General features: G+C 38.3%; 1 protein-coding gene across 3 annotated transcripts; it reads right to left on the bottom strand.

Moving 5' to 3' along the window:
* Positions 1 to 362: 362 nt before the first annotated feature.
* On the bottom strand, positions 363 to 23,394 carry LOC126809954 (L-threonine dehydratase catabolic TdcB). Of its 3 annotated transcripts, none has more exons than XM_050534831.1 (4): positions 23,327 to 23,394; positions 14,187 to 14,355; positions 4,326 to 4,671; positions 363 to 3,064 (listed from the first exon to the last, which is right to left on the bottom strand). In XM_050534831.1, the coding sequence occupies exons 2-4, from the start codon at positions 14,292 to 14,294 to the stop codon at positions 2,565 to 2,567; spliced, it is 954 nt and encodes a 317-aa protein (XP_050390788.1). In that variant the 5' UTR covers positions 14,295 to 14,355; positions 23,327 to 23,394; the 3' UTR covers positions 363 to 2,564. The 3 variants fall into 3 exon arrangements, with proteins under 3 accessions (XP_050390788.1, XP_050390789.1, XP_050390790.1); XM_050534832.1 differs by having other exon boundaries at positions 14,187 to 14,312; positions 23,327 to 23,367; XM_050534833.2 differs by lacking the exon at positions 23,327 to 23,394 and adding an exon at positions 23,289 to 23,311 and having other exon boundaries at positions 14,187 to 14,312.
* Positions 23,395 to 23,847: the final 453 nt, after the last annotated feature.

Below are 23,847 nucleotides of genomic sequence, written 5' to 3'. Positions count from 1 at the left end.
TGGAAGTTACGATCCGATATGCGCAAACATCGAAAGGAATCAAGATCTTTGGGTTATAAACATGTATTTCATATTTCATCAAAATTAGATGAAAACTGTGACCTCTAGAGTGGCCACAAGCTAAAAACGTATAATCAGGGGCCATAATCCACGAAGTTATGGACCGATACATGCCATTACCGAAAAGAACCAAGATCTTGAGAAGATAGACCTATATTTCAAGTTTCGTCAAAATCGGATAAAAATTGTGACCTGTAGAGTGTCCACAAACAAATTGTGGACGGACAGACAGACGAGCGTCCGGACGGACAGGGCGATGACAACATACGTCCACATGAAAATGTGGGCGTATAAAAAGCTGCTTTATGATTTGAATGAATTTATTTTTGTTTTCAGATATGAAAAGGTTCCGTATTACAAATTTATCCATAGTTATTATTTTAAAAGCGATTTACCCAGAGCGTATTTATTTGAATCGAGTCCGGTGCACCATTTTACATTTATCATTTGATAATGTTTTCAATCTGATTAAAATACAGATCTATATTTCGTTTCATTTTATATACCTTCGATGGCCTACACTACATGAAGATCTGACCGGTTGTTGCGATATGTCACTTCAGAAGTCATACGAGCGGCAAGTGGGCCTATGCCGTCAGACATTTGATTAACCAATCAGCATTAGTGCTACTAGTGGATTACCCACAGTTCCGTGCAAAACACACCTAAAGTTCGCCGTAACAGACCGTTTCATTGGCTAATACCTCACACTATTCAGAACACGTCAATGCTAACAACTCTTCCAGATCCTAGTGTAGTAAAGACAAGTGAAACGAAATTAGCTGATTTATTTTTGTTATAAATATAATAAACCAACAGTTTAGCTGATGTCCCCAGCCCCAATCAAAAAATAAAAAGATGACACATGAATTAATTGCACATTTATCGTTTTGGAAGCATCGAACAATCAAACTGCTTATCGATACTTATCGTCAGCAGAAAATGCTCATGATCGAGCTAAGCCGAGGTTTTGATGTAGATTAACTAAACACCAAGTTTCATCAGTCTCTATCAATTAAAATCATAGTGTCATCATCGAACTCAGTCAAGGCGTTCACCATATAAACTACACCTATACCAAGGGACCTAGTGATGGTCATTTAGGATTCAGTACGACCAAGACATGGCGCAACAATACACCTCGATTCCGGCGGAAAAATGGCCCTTATACCTTGGACATGAATTTAAAAACAATAAAAACCAGGCGCTGCCAGGCAGGATACGACCATATTTTGAAAGATATGGATAGAGAACAAGCTAAAAAAAAGGCGACTTTTCGTACAATCAAGGCCCATAATTTAGGAAGTTACGATCCGATATGCGCGAATATCGACAGGAACCATGATCTTTGGGTTATAAAGATAATTTCAAGTTTTATCGAAATCGGATCAACATTGTGACTTCTAGAGAGTTCACAACCTTGATATACCATATAGTTACACTATTTGCGTACGAGAGACGGCCATTTTGTCCAGCAGTTTTGGTCCGATTTTCACGAAATTCTAACTCAGCCGTCATTAGGGTGTAACGGTGAAATATTCGAACGTTTATTTTTTCAATCGGATAAAAATTGTGACCTCTAAAGGGACCACAAGCTAAAAACACGAAAATCTGGATGAACTTTCTCGGCCAATGCAGGGATCGAACACCCGACCTCCAGGCTAGCGATCCAGCGTCTTACCCACTTAGCCACGTGATCCCCGCATCACTGACAAGGGAGAACCACGCCGGAAAATCTGGACGAACTTTCTCGGGCAAAGCAGGGATCGAACACCCGACCTCCAGGCTAGCGAACGCCCTACCCACTTAGCCACCGTGATCCCCCTGGTTTTAATGAAGTGAGAGCGATGAAACTCCGACGGTGAGAATTTTCTGCTTAGGCTAAGGATTGATAAGCAATTTGATTGGTCAAAACTTTGGAACATAACAACTTTACTTTTAATTGAGGTAGAATGTTTAAACTTGATGTAGACGTTCATTAGTTGAATGTCTTGACTGAGTTCAATGATTAACATTTCGAGCTGAAGCTAAGCAGAGCTAATCAATTTCATTGGTTGATGCTTTAGGACAAGATAATCTTGATTCTATCTGATAGAGAGTGATGAAACTTAGTTTATAGTTTGATTGCTTAGCCTAAGCAGCCATCATCGAACTCATGACACGTATCTAAAGAACATCTACACCAAGTTTAAACATTCTACCTCAATTAGAAGCAGAGTTAATGTTTTCCAAAATCTCGACCAATCAAATCGCTTAGCTTAAGCAGAAATTGCGTTCCAAAACGTGTAACAGACAGAGAGACGCCTACATCGAGTTAGAAAGTTCTAGCTCAATTAGAAGTAAGTTATTGTGTCCCAAAACGTGTAACCGACAGACAGAATTAAAATAGTCCCCCGCTTTCTTTAAAGGCTGATGACCCAAATCTGTGATTCTTGAATTATTGTAAAATTCGAATTATTGTTGGAGGCCCCATTTCTTTATATTGAGCATTATGTATAGTTATGTCAGGTCGGTATGGAATTATTTAAAATTTGAGAAAAAGTTTCTTTGTCTATATTTCCACCGGATATAACACACACTATATTCCCTTTACCAGCAGACCCATTTAAGGCAGCTGATACAGGAGCTGCAGCTCCGCCTTCAGCAATAACATGATTGCGTTCAGCTAACAACTTCATTGAATCGGCGACCTGCTTTAATGTTACTACCAGTGAACTATCAACTAGCTTCTTAACGGATGGCCACATTTCATTCAGAACAGATCGGCTGCCAATACAGTCTACAAAAGATGGCTTGTACTCGCACTCAACAGGTTCCCCAACTTCAAGTGCTTTTGAAAGTGGGGCAGCAGTTTCTACTTCAGCCGCAAATATCTTGACGTTTGCTTTCTTCGATTTAATGGCAGAAGATATTCCAGTGATCAGTCCTCCGCCTCCGTACGGTACAATAACTGCATCAACATCCGGAAGATCTTCTAATATTTCAAGACCTATTGTCCCATTGCCTGACAAGAAAAAAGGATGTAATAAAAAAAAATTAATAAACTAGCAGTGACGCTGATGTTTGCCTCGCCCAAATCCCAAAATAAATAGATGACACTCGTTAAAAAAAAATCTACAAATCATACTGCTTAGTTTCGGCATGGCGTCAGCAGAAAATGATTACCCTCGATGCCACTCATGACTTTCGCTTAATCTGAACATTCTACCTCAATTAAAAAAATGGTTATTGTATTGCCAAAGCTGTGAATGAACCCATTTTAAAGTTACTATATATAAGTCTTTAACTCAACATCATCCAAGTCTTCGACATTGAAAACACAAGTTATTTGCCAATTTAAATCAACATTGATGTTGTGATCTTACCGGGAAAAGATGGGCTTCTGATATCCAACATTTAAGACAAAAAACATTTTACCATTGGCACACGAATTGTGTCGTGTACAAGAATGCGTTTCAGCGCATTTATAACAAGGGACTCGAAAAACGAGGCTAAACATATTCCCACAGGTCATGTCAAACGGTGACGACATATTCTTATCTGGAGAGCAATGACAATAAATACTACCGGTGTAGACTGGAATAACCAGACGCTAGAGATTGCCATTCGATTGAGACTTATCGCGTATTTCGCTGAACATAACTGATTAGAAATTAAAGGTAAAAACGGAAACGATTGAATGTAAATTAGTTTATATACATTCATATTACATTATTATATGCGTTGCGACCCATTTGTGTCAATTTCTAGGTCCCAAATATTAGCGATCTGGCTCCTTTAATTATGCTAATGAAAAAGCGGTACAAGTAGCTTATTGAACAGGTGTTGCCCTTTGGTTGCCAAAGAGCATGGACGGATATATTGATTAATCTGACCGATTAAATATAATAGTTTGATATAAACTGAAGATAGTGTCCTAAATATTAATGCCGACAATGCTTGTTTGCTTTTATCTTACCTCATTCTAAAGTGTCACGAGCATGTAGCGGGGAATGTCGGTCATTAAATCATATATTTAAATCCATATTACTAATGGTAATCACTATGTTGCTATCTGAAAATAACGCGACGTCCCCAGACTCAAGCATACGCGTAATAATATTTCTATTAATTTCTTAAATTTATTATGTTAAAACATTTTCAGCATTAACTATCCTAAAGCAATGAACGGAATATTCAGAAAGATAAAATAAAGCTTTTCGATATTTTAACACAGTTATAAATATCGTCCAGTACCCCCTTAACCCTTTTAAAAGTGTATTAACCTGCTATAACGCTTGGCTCGGCAACTGGGTGTATAAGCTTTCCTTCCATTCCAGGATGACTGTGATTTATAATGATGTTCCACCAAATGTCGTAAGGTACCCGTATAACCTTGCCCCCGTATCTTTCTATTGCAGCTGTTTTAACGTCAGGTGCGTGATCAGGTACAAGTACCGAGCAGTTCAAGCCAAGAATTCTACTATTCCTCGCTAAACCCTGGGCAAAGTTTCCAGCACTTGCAGTGTAAACATCAGTTAACTTTTCTGATTTCAGGGCTGCTAAAGCATTGCTTGCTCCTCTAACTTTAAATGATCCAGTTGGTTGAAGGTTTTCTAATTTCAAATATATCTACAATAAAAACAAATATTACATAAGGACAAAATACAAAGAATAAAATATTTTCTTTTATAAAATTTATATAGAGTGACTTATTTACGTTGTTGAGTTGGTTGCAAAATTTCTATATCAAATGTTTGTTCACTGATGTGTTAAACCTCATTTCATTTTATTTGTTCAGTGAAACTAAATGGGAATCGATAATTAGTTTTACAACGAATGCTATACATAATGATACTAATTGTCTGAAAAAACAATTGAATAGTTTCATGACTGGACTCGAGGCCGCGTCACAAAGCCTGCCAAACTTTTACCAGTAACATTTACCAATACGACATTTATATCCCGTAAGCTATTATGTACAATGCATATTGTTACATAAAAAGAGAGAGAGAGAAATGGAGTTTAACGTCCACTCGACACAAACCAGGTCATTTCGGGACGAACATATGGTTTTTAATTTTATTTCTATAATTCGTTTGCGCGTAGGGGTCTTTAGCAGTGGGAGGAAACCGGAGGACCTGGGGAAAACCCACGAGGTTGGACAGGCGACCCTACTCCTTGTCACGTACAACCGGGGATTCGAAACCACGACAGTCGACTCAATGACAGACTTTATGATACAGCGCGCGCACGCTAACCATTCAGCCATCCAACCCTCCTGTTACATAAAAAGAGCTCTTAAATCAAAACACGTGTCAATAATTTACCACCAGAATTACACGTGAGTGGAATTATTCTAATTGCATCATTTGACTTAAAGTAACCAATCATATCGTTAATTACACAAGTTCAGGGCCATGATCACACTTGATGGTGCGTGATATTCATATACCTTTAAAAAGAAACCGTGGAACCCTGTAAGACAGACTTCCATTAGATTCCAGAGAGCTTCCATCTGAGTTCCTAGACAGCCGCGAGGCTGGCTAGGGTAGAGAAATGGTTTTAGCTAGTATTGTAATTTGTGCTATGCTTGTATACCTGTATTCAGCTATATATATATAAAATGTAGAAGCAACCTGTTGCATTATTATTCCTGGTAAGACAAACGTCTTAAGAAACTGTAAGAAGTAAATACACAACGTGAAGCAGAAGTAAAGTCAGTTAGAGATAAATTCTAGACGATCACAAGGCTACAGAAATATGTAGTAAGAAAAGATGCATGGGTCTACGTAGGATGTGGCGACCGGTTCCCTTAATCCGCTCTCCACGTCAGACAGAAGACTCATGGTGCTACATTATGTATAACAGTCGTTTCCGGGAGATTTCGATTTGACAGTTTTTACGTATTTTTGAAACAGGTTTCGAAGTGTGTTGGTTCTGTTATGTAAGATCTTTTTCGACGTTCCAAAGTAAATGTACGGTGCTAAGACCACATAAAGATAAGTTTTAAATGTTCCTACTATAAATAAGAACAGGTTTCGCTTTAGTTTTTTATATTTTACGCTGAGATTTTATTGCTTTAAATCTTCCTAGTGCAAAAATGGAAAATTTCACCTTTTGACCTCCGGGGTCACTAAGACTAAAGGTGAATTTAGCAAGTTTAAATTTTTAATGAAAGAGTGATTACTTTCGATCATTTTCAGCATATTGTCATGATAGAAGAAAGGATGCGCATTCACTTACAGTGCAAATGACCTCATGTGACCTTTGACCCCGAATATCTAGAAAACGCCCCAACAGCGGACTGATTACCACTCGGCATCGTATTCTACGCAAAATTTTACTATAGAAAAGTTGGGTCTGATTTTGTGCCCATTTGATGGACACCCCCGCGCACTGAGCCTGAATGGAAGCTTATTGCGGCCATTTAAGAATCTCGAGAAGTCGAGTGAGAGAAAACAACTGAGCGAGAATGCGAGGATCTCGCCCCGAGAACAAAAGATTATTTTCACCTCGACTTCTCGCTCCCTCGTGTTCTCGCCTTTGGAAATCCTCATGTTCTCGCACTGGTGGCACAGTGAGTAGGACGTTTGCTTTCTTACTTCATCAAAGTTCTCCGGGATTTTTCGGTCGGGGTTTCTGCTTGTCAGTGGTATAGGGCGAAAGACCTGGCAAGGGACAACGTATAGTCGTTCGAATGGTATAAATAAAAAAACAAGGTTCCTTGTCCGAAATCGAAATGAAGTGGGGGCTACGGTGGCTCAGTGAGTAGGACGTTTTCTCTCTAACTTCATCAAAGTGCATCGGGATTTTTCTAAAGATGTCCACCCTTGTCAGTTATGTAGGACGAAAACGGAGGGCCTGGCAACGGATAACGTGTAGTCGTTCGGATGGGACAAAAAAGGGGCCTCGTGTATACTTTGGCGTGGGGGAAGGGGTGGGGTCTGTCATTGATTCAAGTGGCTCGGTTTCGATTCGCCGCCTGAACGTGACAATGATTAGGGTCGTCTGTCCAACTGTGTGTGTTTTCTTCGGGTGTCGGCCACTGCTAAAGACCCCTAAACGCAAGTAAATAATTGAAATAAAATTGTTAGTCCCGGAATGACCTGGTTTGTGTCGAGTCTATCTTTCTCTCTTTCACACACATTGGCGTCCACGTACAAGAACCCTTTACCGTGGGAATTCGAAATAAGAGTAGACCCTCGTAGCACACTGCATGGCGTATATTCGCTTTCATTAGCTCAGTTGGAGAAGAACAGTATGGGTTTTGGTAGCCGAATGGTTAACGCGTTCGCATTGGATCATAAGGACAGACATTGAATCAACTGGCGCGGTATCGATTCCCCGCTTGTACATGACAAGGGGTGGGTCGCCTGTCCATCCCCGTGGGTTTTCTCCGGGTTCCTCCTACTGTTAAAGACCCTTTAGGTGTTTTTGTTGATTTAGCGTGGACGTACCTTTGTTTACTGAAACCACGAACTTCACCTCGAATCCGGATGCTGTAAACTTTGAGGTGCGATAACTCGATAATGCAACATAGAAAGTTCGTCAGGAATATGCATGTACGATGAGCTTGCCCTAACCCTATTTTCGGATATTATTGATATGTTTATGGTAATGTATTTCGAAAAATCATCCAAGAAGGCTTCTGAAAGTGTGCAGTCTAGTAGTTGATTCTGTGAAATAAATAACATTGTGCCACCAAGGCTTATTTAGGTGGTTTTGATGCAGTCTGAACGTACCCTTTGATTAATAAACCCAAAAAGTTTGTCCCGAATCCAGGTCATGAGAGAACTTTACGTTGATATCTACCGTATATAAATAAAATCAAAATATGTATGTATGTATGTATGTATGTATGTATGTATGTTCGCCCATCACGCTTCCTGGCAATGTGATATCTATATAAATAAAATCTAAGTGTGTATGGGTGTGTGTATGTATGTTTGTATGTATTTTCGCCCATTTTGCTTCTTCGCCGTGCTCCACCCACACATTATTATGTGGTATTAAATTAACCAGCATCACAACATGAATGTTTTAGGCTAGTGAATTCGGGCCCTGGGCTAATTACCCTTCGTCGCCGCGCTCCACCCCCACATATCTCGTATCAAATTAAAGCATGGCCGCGTGAACGTTTTAGGCCATCGAATTATGGCCACAGGCGAATTTGGGCCACGAACGAATTGGACCTCAAGCGAATTTTGGTCCCGTGCGAATTTGAGCACTGGGCGAATATGGGCCCCTGGCAAATTTTGGCCCCGGGCTAATTTAGACTCTGGGCGAATTTGAACCCTCGTGCATCATAGAAAGGTAATGAACATTAGTATGTTCATAACTTATCCATCCGTTAATTCGAAAACATAAACATCTTGGAGCCACCAAAGCTAGTTTAGAAGTTATTATGTGCGCAGTGAGCCTAAAATAACTCGATTTTCAAATATTTTTGGTATGTATATGGTAATAAATGTCAACAAAATAGCAAAGGAGGCTTCTGAAATTTTGCAGTCTAGTAGTTTATTCATTCCTTGATTCTGTGAAATATTAAGCATGCTGCCACCAAAGCTGGTTTGAATACTTTTTGATGCACGTACCCATTTCTGTGTGTTCACTTAGTGTGCGACATTTTAGTGTGTGTACAGTAATGACATAATGTGGTTATATTATGTATTAATGTGTCTTAAAACGTTATTTTGTAATACAAAGCCAACAATTATTATCAGTTTTTATTGACGTTCGAAATGAAATATGAGACAGGTGTGTGTGTGTGGGGGGGGGGGGGGAATGAATGGTGTTGAACGTCCACTCGACAAATCAAGTAATTTCCGGACTAATAATTTGTTTGCGCGTAGGGGTCTTTAACATTTTTTTTTTTGGGGGGGGGGGGACCTGGAGAAAACCCACAAGGTTGGACAATCGACCCTACACCTTGTCACATATAAGCGGGGGATCGAAACAGAGCACCTACCTCCACCCCCCACCCCCACACACACACCCACACACAACCACGCAAATGTGTACACGGGACCTGCTGTCCCTAGGCCTTCCGTTCTACACCACTTACAAGGGGGTGCCTCGCCAGAAAAGTCTCGGCTACGCACTGAGCCACCGCAGCTCCCACTTCATTTCGAATCCCGACACAGGACCTCGGTCTTTTTTTTATCCCATTCCTCCTTCACCACTGACAAGATTAAACCCCGCCAGAATAATTACGATGAACTTTGATGAAATGAAATGAAATAGGGTTTAACGTCCTACTGTTCTGTTCCGAACTGGATTAATTAAGACGGGCATACGCCATACAGTGTGCTATGAGGGAAATTGTGACCGGGCAGCGGCACCAAAGCCTCCTCTTATGTCGAATTCCAACTGCCAAGGGATCTTTTACGTGCACGCCAATTTATAACCTCGGTTTTTCGTCTTATCCGAACAACTAGACAACTCTCCTTGCCAAGCCCTCCGTCCTGCACCACTGACAAGGGGAAATCACGTTGGAAAACTCTGATGAACTTCCTCGGCCAATGCAGGGGGCGAACACGTGACCTCCAGTTTAGTGAGCCAGCGTCTTACCCACTTAGCCACCGTGTCTCCGAACTTTAATGATGTTAGAGAGCAAACGTCCTACTCACTGAGCCACCCTAAATCCCACTTCATTTCGATTCGGGACACGGGACCTTGTTTTTTTTATGCCATTCGAACGACTATACGTGGTCCCTTGCCAGGTCTTTCCTCCTACACCACTGAAGTAAGAGAGCAAACGTCCCACTCACTGACCCACCGTAGCTCCTACTTCATTTAGATTCTGGACACGGGACCTCGGTTATTTTTATTCCATTCGAACGCTTATACTTTGTCTCTTGCCAGGCTCTCCGTCCTACACCACTGACAAGGGTGGACAAGGCCAGAAAAATCACGATGAACATTGGTGAAGTAAAAGAGCAAACGTCCTACTCACTGAGCCACGCTAGAACCAACTTCATTTCGATTCCGGACACGGGACCTCGTTTTTTAAATCCCATTCGAACGACTATACGTTGTCCCTTGTCAGGCTCCCCGTCCTACAGCACTGGCAAGACCACGCATAAAAAACCCGGTGAACGTTGATGAAGTTAGACTTAAGCGTTTCTTTAATGAATTTAAGAGTTTAGACTACTTTTTTATACATTTCACCGATGTGGTTTCTTGTATAGTTGAATTTTACTACATATGCTTACATTCGTATTTCGTGTAGCATATAGCAGATCATGACACATGCTGGCATTACACAATGGGTTCTTTGGGTTGTATTCCTAATTGTTTTCAAATTTGAGTGAAGTCTGTGTCACTACAGACCCGGGACTGTACAGCGCAGTGGACGCTTACGGCTAGCCCCCGGATCCATTCACTTTTTTTGAATTGTCTGTATGTTTGTGTTTTCCTGATTATGATGTCCTGTCCGTGTATTTGTTTTTGTGTAAATTTTGTGTGGTGCAGTCCCCCTGCACTTACTATTAGAGAGCAAAGAAAGATTCGACTGAAGTCTGTTTGATTCCCTGTCCAAATATAAATACGGTAGTCAGTGGACATGCGCATAAACTGCACTTACGCGGCGAGAATACGAGAAGTCGAGATTGCGACAAAGCGAGGGAGCGAGAACACGAGAGGACGAGATTAACTCAAAGGCGGGAACGCGAGGGAGCTAGAAGTCGAGGATTTTCAAAGGTGAGAAGTCGAGGCGAGAAGTCGTGTTCTCGCCCCGAAAAGTCGAGATTTTGAAATGGCCGCAATAGGCTTCCGTAGAGCCTCCGGTCTCTTGGCTTACAGTTATATTCCCTTAGATATTTATTTTTCTAGTGTATATGTGTTTTTAACTTGTATTGTCTGTTGTGTTTGTTATGTTTATATTTGGTTTTGGCTGGTTTTCTCTGTCTACACAGTCCCAATAGAAAACACAGATATACTTAACGTGTCAATATCATCATGGTGACCAAGTGTGGTTTAATGGTCGAGAGCGAGACATTAAGTAATATACTGAAACAAAACGAGTGATACGCCAACATCAAAGCATGATGTCACATCTGTGTTTTAACTTCTATTGTAGACTATCTCAGTCAGAGCAGGATTTAGATGAAGGAAGTCATTGGGCTATTCCACTTATGCGACCGCTCCCTATGAAGCGGAATTTCCCCCATAATTCTAACTCCTAACCTAGTAACGCGTGTGCTAATATGCTTACTTATATGCATGTAACTTCTTACTAACACATGTTAAATTGGCTATTTACACATGTAAAAATGTTAATTTATATGACTTATTTTTTAAATATTGCAGTTAGAATTTGTATTTTGTTTTATTCCCATTATTACTTTTAATTTACTGTAGCCTGTTTAGTTTCGTTAACATTTTGACATTTCACAAAAGTTATACGATAAAGGCGTCATGAATTATAAGCTCATTTTGGTAACAGATGAAGCTGTTTACAATTGTATGGGGGCTGAGTGGGGACATGTAAACTCTCGCCTTTTTCATAACCCGACAGATAAAAATCATAAAATATTTTATGTACAAAAGCAAACTATTCTAGATATTTTTAAAATCAATAAATAGGCTTCCTTGTCGTGCATTTTCCCTTATACTGCTATATCGATTGATTTTGTTTCTAAAAGAACAATAAAATATTTAGTAAGAACTCATTACGCCATGCATGAGAGTGAATAAATAAATATAAATAGGTAATGATTAGTTTAGCTTATCTTTTCCCCTCAAAATTATGAAATATTTTACGCACACAAGTAAAGTATTTTTGATATTATTTTAGTTTTCTATGGATATTCAGCGTTCTGCAACCTCAAATTGTGAAAAATCTCTGTGGAGGCTGCAGTTTTTAAAAGATAATTTTCATCTTCGATGTGAAGCATTGGGACAAGGGGGGGGGGGGGTAGCTATCGATTTTCACAGATGTGGACGCCAACTTGCTTAAGGAATTCACAGCGTATGTGTGTGTGCGTTGGGGGTGGGGGTGGGGTGGGGTGGGCGGGCTTTGCTATAATTTAATATCTTAATTATCATTTCCTGTTTCTCGACCCAATCCCAAATAAAATAAGATATTGTTTATAAACCAATACAAACACAAAACAAAAAAAACTCTGTTCAACTAGTGTATTTCTATATTACGAAAATATTATCAGAATAATTTACTTTTGTACGTAAAATATTTTATATATCTTTAGAGAAAAAAATGGCCTATTACTTCTCTCAAAAATATCGAGAACGAATATTTCAACAACAAAAAAAGAAAAAAAAGGCTAAATCAATCGATATGGCCGTATTAGGGAAAATGCACGACAAAGTAGCCTTTTTATTCATCTGAAACATATCTAGAATAATTTGCTTTTGTACGTAAGATATTTTATTAGTTTTGACAGAAAAATGTCGTCATGTCTAACGGATTATAAAAAGGGTGAGATTTTACATGTCCCCAATGAGCCACCATATAGTAAACAGCGCCATCTATTACCATAATGAGCGTTGCAATTATGACTCCCTTTTAACCCGTTATGATAAGTCATAATTCTAACTCTCATTATGGCAACAGGTGACGCTGTTTATTATATGGTGGCCCATTGAAATTGTGTCTTTTTTATATAACCCCAAAACACGACAATTTTTCTTTCAAACATAAGTACTACAGAAGTAAATCATTCTCGACAATTTTGAAAGAAAATTTAGGCTGTTCGAGGTCTTTATCATATACTCATACATTTTAAGTTTTAAAAGACATTGAATAAAAATTGTGATCTCTAGAGGTTCCACAAGCTATGTGTTCGATTTTCGTACGATTAGGAGCTAAAATCCAAAATGTAATCGTGAGATAAGTGCAAAAATCGAACCCATCCGAGATCTTTGTGATATCAACATAATATAGTTTAAGTTTCATAAAGTTGGTTAACAAATTGTGACCTGTAGATACACGTACGGACAGAGGTGATGGCATAATACGTGCACATGGAAATATGGGTGGATGAAAAATCTTGAGAGCATAATATTATCTTTATTACCCTATGTTGACTAATCAATTTTAAGGTTATGTACCTTTGCAGTCTTGTCAAGTATCATTGGTATAAATTTATTGATTCAAAATTTATAGGCACGGAAACATTAAAATATAAGAAGGGTGGGTGGTGACAATTACCCAGGAACCAGTCAACGGGAGTATAATAAGGGACTTTGAGAGGATGTAAACAATGTAGAACTATACCAATTTTAGATTCGTTTAGTTATGACTCCAAACTATAGAATGGGATCAATAAGGGCGATGAATCGTTCGCCCAATCTCCAAAGAGTCCTCCTACTTCCTAACACAAACCGGTGATTTGGAACTAAAATAAAGTTTAACGTCCTGATGTTATGGGCCGACTGTGCTTATGAAGACGGGCATAATGAAGTGTGCAATGTCAGGGGATTTTGTACGGAAAATATCGTCATGTCTGTCGGGTTGTGGAAAGGGCGCGATTTTACATGTTCCCAATAAGCCACCATACAATTGTAAACAGCGCCGGCTGTTACCAAAATGAGTTTTAGAATTATGGCGTCTTTACCGCGAAACATTTGTAAAATGTCAAAATGTTAACGAAGCTAAACTGACCACAATAAATTATGAGTAATAATGGAAATAGAACAAAATACAAATTCTAACTGCAATATTTAAAAAATAAGTCATATAAATTAGCATTTTTACATGTGTAAATAGCGAATTTAACATGTGTTAGTAAGAAATTACATGCATAGAATTAGAAGTAAGCATATTAGCACACGCATTACTAGCTTAGGAATTAGAATTATGAGGGAAATTCCGCTCTATAGTTCCCAAGCCCCACGACTAGAAGAAAATGAAAGTGTGTTTACCAAAGATAATGACGGGTTTTAACGACTACATTGTGTGTAAGAAAAGATTATGGCGGTGTCAAAATCAAACTTGGTCGGAGGACCACTAGATCTCGAGGCCCTACAACCTTCCAAATTTTTAGGTAAATCCGGCACTGATCTCAGTAAATAAACGGCCCCTTCAAGTCAGAGAATTGGAATTCTTCAACATATTATCGTCGGCAATACCACATCTGTCAACATTAAATGTAAAAAAACCACAAAAACCTAATTATACGTACCTTGCCCCATTGTGATTCACAATATAAAGGTATTAAAGGTGTTCTAAATGCATATTCTTTAATTGTTTCCTGGGCATCTACTATCTCTTGTAACGCTATAGCTCTCATGGTAGATGACACTTTTATCTATTATAATACCCGTAATATGTCAATATATTCATTCAAAGATCTACAGATAAATATTGTAAAAGACACAGATTGAATTATGAAAAATGTCTATGCAATTAAAATACTTTATTTGAAATGTATCCCCAATATCCATGCACCATCCGTGTCCACAATATCCGTGTCAAAGAATATACACAGGCCCGCAAATGGGTACACGGGTGCGCTTCGGTTTTTCTTTCCAGCCGAATGACTAGACACACTGTCCTTGTCATCAGAGCATAAACATTCATCTAGACACAGGTTACCCACCAATGTAATTCCTTCCGCTTATAGTCTGTCATTCTCTCGCCCGCCCCCGCCTACTGCATGACGATTTTTGTTGGCTTTTTGGTTTACAATTGAATAAAAGGGTCTGAGTTAACATTTTCTGCCTGGTTATGATGCACATTCATGATTTTATGTGGAAGGGATTAAGGACAATGGTAGTGTCAGTCAACATTATATATGTCATAGGCCAGGTTAAACGCATTCTAAATATAAGTATAACACAGAAATCTTTGCCACAGTTGATACTATGAAGAATCGGGGAGTGACGCAAAAAAAAGGAAAATATGAGTTAGCCTTGTATTGTTATATGAGTTCGTGAGAGGATATCTCTTCGAAACGGACGGTACATAAAAAGAATTAACAGTCACGATATAAGGGAGGGCGAGAAAAAGATACAATCTTGATCAGAGAGATAACTTTACCCCTCGTTTATCTCTGGTAAAACTCACCGGCCATTAATCAGCATGAATTCGGTTGTTTAGCTCCACCCCCGTGGCTACTGATTGACAGGAATTGTTAGAATGAAATGCTGCCGATGTCTCGACAATTAGGCATCGGTTCGTTGCATGAGTTACATATTAATGATCCTTGGAACATTTGAGCTACCATCTTGGATCTTTGTGAAGCGACTGACGAGAGGCTACATCACGTGACATTCAAAATGGCCGGCGAGTTTTACCAGAGATAAACGAAGGGATCAAGATTGAAAAATTCAGTGCATTCCCTTGTTTTGTTTTGTGTTCGTTTTCTATTTACACATTTTAAGTGTTGATTATATAGTTTATTCCGACAGCCCTGTAAATATAGACATACTATTATTTTATTTTTCTTACAAATTTCATTACGGCGAACGAGACCAAAGAGAAAATATTTTAGGCCTACTGCTTGTTTGGCAATGCTTGGTCTACTTACTTGTGAATTTTGTTCTATTATAGATACATATCAATATATTTGTCTAAAACCAGAGACAAGTATATCCATAACGGTATGTTATTACAAAGTCATTTGAATCACAATTCTACAGGCTACACCACGTCGATTACAAATATCAAACCTGCGTCCCACTTTATGAGCCCGATCTTTATTGTAGTCTATCCAGATTGTTTTCAGGCTTGATTAACACAGTTTAAAGTAGTCAAGTCTTTAACCCAGTATCATCCACAGTCTTCAACATTGCAAACACGACTTATTTGTCGATTCAAATCAAGATTGATGTTGTTATCTTACCGTGAAAAGATGGGCTTCCGGTATCCAATATTTAAGACACAATGAACATTTTAAACTTAGCACACGAATCGCATGCCAGAATGCTTTCGAGCGCCATTTGTAATGAAGTGACTGGATGAACGAGGCTAAACATATCCCACAAGGGAAGACTATCGGAGTAGACTGGAATAACCATATGCCAAAGACTGCCATTCAATTTACACTCTTCGTGTATTTGGCCGAAGATAACCGATTAGACATTACAGTAAAACATAAACGATTGAAAGTAAATCTGGTTATATACTTTCATAGTACATTATTATATGCGTTGTGACCCCTTTGTGTCCATTTCTAGGTGCCAAAGAATAGCGATTTAGCTCCTTTGTAATTTTTAAACGCCAACAATTTCATGTGGAGTATATTTTCGTCGTCCCTGTCCGCCCGCCTGTTCGTCCACAATTTGTCTGTGGACACTCTACGGGTCACAATTTATATCCGATTTTGACGAAACTTGAAATATAGGTCCCAAAGATCTCGGTTCCTTTCGATATTGAATTGTATCGGACCATAAAAACACGTTTTTAACTTGTGGACACTCTTAGAAGTCACAATTTTCATATGATTTTGATGAAACTTGAAATGCATATTTATAACTCAACGACCGTGGTTCCTGTCGATATTCACACATATCGGACCGTAACTTGCTGAATTATGGCCCCTGATTGTACGAAAAATCACATTTTTAGTTCGTGATTCCTATAGAGGTCACACTTATTATAGGATTTAAAGGCGGCTGAGTTCGAATTTCGTGAAAATCGGACCAAAACTGACGGACAAAATGGCCGCCCATTGTACACAAATAGTGTAAACATATGGTACATATATATCAAGGTTGTGGACCCTCTAGGTCACAATTTTGGTCCCATTTAGATGAAACTTGAAATACATATTTATAACCCAAAGATCTTGGATCCTTCCGATATTCGCGCATATCGGAGAGTAATTTCCTGAATTATAGCCCTTGATTTTTCGAAAAATCACGTTCTTAGCTTGTGGTTCTTCTAGAGGTCACAATTTTTATCCGATTTAATAAAACGTGTGAATCTATTACCGTTACACCCTGATGACAGTTTAGTTCGAATTTTGTGAAAATCGGACCAAAACTGCCGAACGAAATGGCCGCCCACCAACGCAAATAGTGTCAAAATATGGTATATGAACGTTGTCGATCCTCTAGAGGCCACAATTTTTATCCGATTTTGTTGAAACTTTAAATTTATGTTTATATCACAAAGATCTTGGTTGCTGGTGATAATCGCGCATATCCAAACGTAACTTCCTAGATTATGGCCCCTGATTGTTCAAATGATCACATTTTTAGCTTGTGGACGAGCTAGACGTCTAATTTGTATTCATTTTAAAAAAAACGTTTAAATATATCACCGTTACACATCAATTAAGGTTGAGTTCGAATTTCGTAAAAATCTGACCAAAACTGCTGGACAAAAATGGCTGCTTCTTTTACGCAGATAGTGTAAAAGTATATAATACCAAGGTTGTGGACACTCTAGAAGTCACAATACTTATCCGATTTTGATGAAACTTGAAATGATGTTTATAATTCAAAGATCGTGGTTCCTTTTGATATTTGCGCATATCGGGCTAACTTCCTGGATTATGGCCCCTGATTGTACGAAAAATCACGTTTTTAGCTTGTGGACCCTATAGAGGTCATAATTTTTATCCGATTTAAAAAAACTTTTAAAAGTATCACCGTTAGACCCTAATGACAGTTGAGTTCCAATTTCGTGAAAATCGGACGAAAACTACCTTACAAAATGGCGGCTGATCCCTGTACGCAAATAGTGAAAAAGTATGTCATACCAAGGTTGTCCAACTTCTAGAAGTCACAATTGTTATCCGATTTTGATGAAACTTAAAATATATGTTTATGTCTCAAAGATCTTGGTTCCTTTCGCTATTTGCGCATATGGGGCAGACCACCATTAAATTTCACCATCTCGGTACCCACAGATTGTACTTCATCTCTTTTCTCCCCTTTTGCATGCTCATTTGTGTTGATGTTTTGGTCTAGAATGGACGAAGAGGGTTTGAATGAACATTTTCTGTCAGGTTTTGGTAAATATTCATGATTTTGAGGCGGAAGGATAACAGGTTATCAGGCTGGCTACGGTGATATGTACGGCAACTAGTTACATGTTTTTAGTATGCTTGTTCAAGTTTGTGTATCTCAAAACTTTGGTGGTCAACCTCATACAAATTTTAGTGCAAAGACATGACCATTTGTTCCTCTGTCTGTAGTGAAAAGCAATCAGCCCATCGAAAATTTGGGGAAAAGTTGGAGGTGGGCGAAGAGGCCAGAATTAACAATGGGGAAATTGATGGTGGTTTACCTCCATATCAGGTTCTAACTTCCTGGATTACCGCCCCTGATTGTATGACAAATCATGCCTTTTAGTTCGTGGATTCCCTAGGGGTCAAAATTTTTTTTATCCGATTTAAAAAAGAAACAAAACATTTAAATATATCACTATTCCACCATAATAAAGGGGAAAATCGAAACGAACTGTCCGACAAAATGGCCGCTCTTTGTACATAAAGTGTATAAAGGTATGTAATCGAAGGTTCTGGACCCTCTAGAGGTCACAATTTTTATCCAGTTTCGATATTTGTGCATTTCAGACCATAACTTTATGGATTATGACCCCTGATTGTACGAAAAATTGCTTTTGTTATTAGCTTGTTCTCTATACATGGACAGAAAACAAGCTCAAAAAGAGAAGCGATTTTTCTTACAATCAGGGACCATAATCCAGGAAGTTACGATACGACATGCCTGAATATCTACAGGAACCGAGATCTTCGGGATGTAAATAAATATTTTAAGTTTCATCAAAATATGACCTCCAGAGGGTCCACAACCGCGGCATTACATAATTTTACACTATTTGCGTACAAGGAGCGGCCATTTTTACGAATTCTAACTCAACCATCATTATGGTTTAACGGTGATACATTTTAACAGTTTTTAAAATCGGATAAAAGTTGTGACCTCTTAGGGGGTCGACAAGCTAGAATCGCGATTTTTGTGCAATCACGGGCCATAATCCAGGAAGTTAAGGTCGGATATGTGCGAATAGTGACAGGAATAGTTATCTTTGGAACATAGACATATATTTTAAGTTTCATCAAAATCTGATAAAAATTGTGACTTCTAGAGGGTTCACAACCTTGATATTACATACTATTACATACTAGCCCCCGGATCCATTCACATTTTTTGAATTGTTTGTCTGTTTGTGTTTTTCTGGGTATGATGTTTTTGTCCGTGTATTTGTTTTTGTGTAAATTTGTGTGGTGCAGTTCTCCTGCACTAACTATTTTACACTATTTGAGTACAAGGAGCGGCCTATTTTTTCAGGCAGTTTCGGTCCAATTTTCACGAAATTCGAACTCAACCGTCATTATACGTGTAACGGTGACATATGTAAACGTTTATTAGAATGGGAAAACCAGCGGTTGCCAGGCAAGTTACGCCCAAATTTTGCAAGAGATGGATAGGGAACATCATAAAATCAGGGCCCATAATCCTGGAAATTATGGTCTGAAATGCCCGACTATCGAAATGGACTGCGATATTTGGGATATAAAGATACATGTTAAGTTTCATCAAAATCGGATAAAAATTGTGACTTCTAGAGAGTCCACAACCTTGGTATTACATACTTTTACACTATTTGCGTACAAGGAGCGGTCATTTTGTCAGGCAGATTCGGTCCGATTTTCACGAAATTCGAACTCAATCGTCATTATGGTGTAACGATGATACATTAAACGTCTTTTAAAATCGGATAAAAATTGTGACCTCAAGAGAGTCCATAAGCTAAAATTAGTATGCCGTCGAGTAGTAGCCACGGCTTCTGAAAGCAACGTCTTTTCTAAGTAGTGATCGGTGTTGTGTACGATATAGTAACGCGTACTCTTTCCAAAACGCCTCATACCACTTCCCATGTTATGCCTTCACATACCTAACAAGTTTTTGTTTTACTTTTGTATACCTAAATACAATTGTTGATAGATAAAGATTGTCTGGTTTGCATTCCCCGAATACAAGCGAAATTCCCAGTTTGTCAATGACCTTACATGTATTTACAAGAAATTTCGATAGGTCGGGTGAGAAATGAATATGAATGAAGTATTTGATAAAATAATGATCGCTTTTTTGTCGTTCTAGAGCACATGTCAAATTACGATTTGTAATCCACGTGGCGGAGGCAGAAGTAAGTGTCAATTAAATAATAATATATAACTTGAGTGTATTTATTATATAGCTTTCTGAATAAACTATAATAATTATCGCTTTAAATGTTTAAGTAGACAATTTTAAACAAAACAAAGGAATGCACGGACTTTTTATACTTTGCTCACTTTCTCTTATCTCGTGACAGCTAAGCTTTTTTTTATTATGAATAATTCGTTTCGAACAGATATCCCCCCCCCCCCCCGCCACGGTCTCATATAACAACTTTTTAACGTCAACGGAATTATCGGTTAGTTCGTCCACACGACATAGTTTAACTTCAGGATATAGAAATACGTTGGTTGAGTCGTCATCACACGATAAAATAATAATTTAAAAATCGTGGAGAATGCACTAAGCAGGCGTAAACGGCTGCCGTTCAATTTGAACCGTTCGCGTAATTCACCGAACATAATTAATTAGAAATAATAACAATATTTTTTTTTAAAAAATTGAATATAAATCACTTTACATATATTCATATTACATTAACATGTGCTTTTAGAACCATTTTTATATATTTCAAGGTTCCAAAAATCAGAGCCATACACCCTTTAATAAAAGAACCCACTGACGTATATTTAGGTAAATTTTTATCACATTGTTGGACGTTTTGTTTTCGTTCGTTTTAACTTTACACACTCATATAAGTTTTGGTCGTTTTGGATTAGCGCCGTTTCGTCTATATCCCCTTTAAACAAGCCGTTGCCATCTTTACGTTTCGCTGAACCTCTTTCATGTGCCTCTATTTAATTTGATTGAATCCAAGTTTGCAAATTATCTATCGTTGTGATCTTGATTTTGGTGTACATTCAGGCTTTTTCAAAATTTTCTGAAAAATGTAAATGGCATTCCGTGGTTTTAAAGATACATTGTACCGAAAGTATTTATCGGGTAATTATTCCGTATAAAAGTATGGCAAATTTGGTATATATGGAAAGTATAGACACCCACTCTTACTGAAAAAAATAGATTACCCGAAAAACACCAACGGAGCAAGGAATGGGCAAAAATGTCAGGGTAATCCGACTGTTGTCTGCCAGCTTATTGTGTGCTAGCTTGACTGGGGGAGCGGTTATATCTTGATCAAATATTTAGGCGGTTTTGGGAACATTGAGGGGTGTCAACGGAAAAAGTATACGTAGTTGACAGAAAATAATTAAGAATGGACAGTAAGTAACGAAAAATACATTCTGAAAAATGGACCCTCCCTCAATGAAATGAGCTGACTGACATATCGTCTAACAACAATTTACTTATAATTTTAAGAGGGATTTGAAGCAAAGCGAAAGCGAGTAATTACAAAAATACGAAGCTCCCGGGTGGATTACACCCAGTTGTCAGGGATCAGGTATAAAATATTATTCCTATATAACTAGTATACGTACGGGTGTGTTACGCCCAGTTGTCAGGGATCAGGTATGAAATATGAGGTTATGAAGTTGGTGGGACCATGAAGTTAATCAGAGTATGAACTTAATGAATGGATTTTAATGAAGGCACGAAATAACTAATGATATTCATGGGAGCATGAAATGAATGGGTCGATCCTGTAACATAAAAAAAGTATTTCGTTGGCCTAGCTATCCGATAAATCAGTGTAGGGCGACCTTGAAATAAACTAGTTAGAACACTTTTTCTTTCATGTGCTTGACCCTAACCGGCTTCTTCTTGTAATCTTATAATTACAAGATAACCATTTTGTATCACAAGAAAACTATCTTGTAATAGCTATTCCTAAATTTGAAATATTGGCTGAGCGCAACTATTAACCGGTATGCGCAGACGTCAGTTTGATAATGGCCTATCGATTCAAATAAATATTGTTTATGTTTTTGTAGCGCACAATTTTACATGAAAATAGTGTTGGATTATTATAAATTTGTGTTGGATGTGGCAAGAAAAGATTCCTTTTGGCGAACCAGGAAGAATCACGGTGAAAAATAGAGGTAAGGATTCCAAAATAGCCTTAGAACCGAGATGGGGGAAAAGCCTTATTTTCATATTAGTTGTCATTAGGTCGCGCCAGTAACGAAGAGAGAACACTATGGGTCTCTAAGACTTCGTTAATAAAGTAACTATTATTGTACTGAGTGGTGCTTTATCATCATACCCACGTGGTCTTCATTGTGTTTGATATGAGTATAATTTTCTTTACGTCAATTGGGCATACTATCGCCAAACTATAGCAGTCTTGTTCATGAATAGCAAACAACAAAATAAGTCACTTTATTCAATAAATGATCAATAACAATTTCATTCATGATAATTTGATGATCCCGTAAATATACTAGATGGTTGTTCACAGGGAGTAGATCCAGTTGCCTTTGTAAAAATAAGCCACGTGGCAAATGAAGAAGGTCCAAACAATTAGCGCATTTACCGGTAATTTTAATAACCCTGTAAATACTTAAGCAACTGATAAACTGTTTCAATGGCATTTAGTAATTGAACTAGAGTATACAGGTCACAATTCTATGGAATAAAATTACTGCTTTTTACTGAGCGACGTTTCGACTAGGCTTCTCTAGTCATTACCAACTAGAGAAGCCTAGTCGAAACGTCGCTCAGTAAAAAGCAGTAATTGTATTCCATAGAATTGTGACCTGTATAACCAACTGATATCGTAACCTATTCTCTATGAGCATAGAAATACGAATGATGCCATTCACTTGTCGATATATTCATTATTAGGAATATATTAATAATAATCAGCATTTCTATACAAACAACAACTTTGGTCACAACTCCATTTGAAATTCACGGCGAAAATAAAATTATCCGATGACTGTGCATAACAATAGATTGTGCACAAGTCAAGTAGTATTAGTTGTGGACGACTTATTAACCATTAGTTGTGGACGACTTAACCATTAGTTGTGTGCGAGTCAAGTTTCAGTTGTGGACGACTTAACCATTAGTTGTGGGCGACATAACCAATGCCTTGTGGACGACTTAACGAATGGCTGGGGACGACTTAACTGTGGACGAATTTGCTTGTGGACGAGTTAACTAGCACCCTCTAATGAGTAATGGGTGGTGTAGCATTACTGACAATACAACTATTGGCGAAGTGAAGAACTATGCTACAACTTTACTATCAACTATCTATAATGATTAGAACTTGTAAAATATCTTACCAAAGAGGCGTAAATACTAAATAAATAGAAAGCCTTACCCTATAACCCGTGCTGGCCAACTCTGAACTGTGGGACAGGGTGAAGGTCGTTTTCTTGTAAATGCATCAGGGCTCAGACTAGTAATTCTCTCCCGATGACTTCAATGTGAAACCCATGTCCTTACACCATGGTTTTTTACGCCCACATTTTCATGTGGACGTATATTGTCGTCACCTCTGTCCGTCCACAATTTGTTTGTGGACACTCTACAGGTCACAATTCTTATCCGATTTTGACGAAATATAGGTCTATCGTCAAAAGATCTGGGTTCCTTTCGATATTCGCATGTATCGGGCCAAAACTTCATGGATTATGTCCCCTGATTGTACGAAAAATCAAGTTTTTAGCTTGTGGACACTCTAGAGGTCACAATTTTTATCCGATTTTGATGAAACTTGATAGCATTTTTATAACCCAAATATCTTGTTTCCTTTCGATATTCGCACATATCGGATCGTAACTTACAGAATTATGGCCCCTGATTGTACAAAAAATCGCGCTCTTAACTTGTAGTCCCTCA

The sequence above is a fragment of the Patella vulgata genome, chromosome 2 (genome assembly GCF_932274485.2).
Source record: "Patella vulgata chromosome 2, xgPatVulg1.2, whole genome shotgun sequence".
NCBI classification, from domain to species: Eukaryota; Metazoa; Mollusca; class Gastropoda; family Patellidae; genus Patella; species Patella vulgata.
The sequence above is the reverse complement of the archived record's forward strand: the minus strand, read 5'-3'. Positions and strand labels throughout refer to the sequence as shown.

Excerpts from the sequence above, each read along its gene's own strand:
- LOC126809954 (XM_050534831.1), bottom strand. The coding sequence starts at position 14,294 with ATGAGAGCTATAGCGTTACAAGAGATAGTAGATGCCCAGGAAACAATT. Across the intron at positions 4,672-14,186 it reads GTGAATCACAATGGGGCAAG|ATATATTTGAAATTAGAAAA; the intron begins GTACGTATAATT and ends TTTTTATTGTAG. Across the intron at positions 3,065-4,325 it reads CGAGCCAAGCGTTATAGCAG|GCAATGGGACAATAGGTCTT; the intron begins GTTAATACACTT and ends TTTTCTTGTCAG.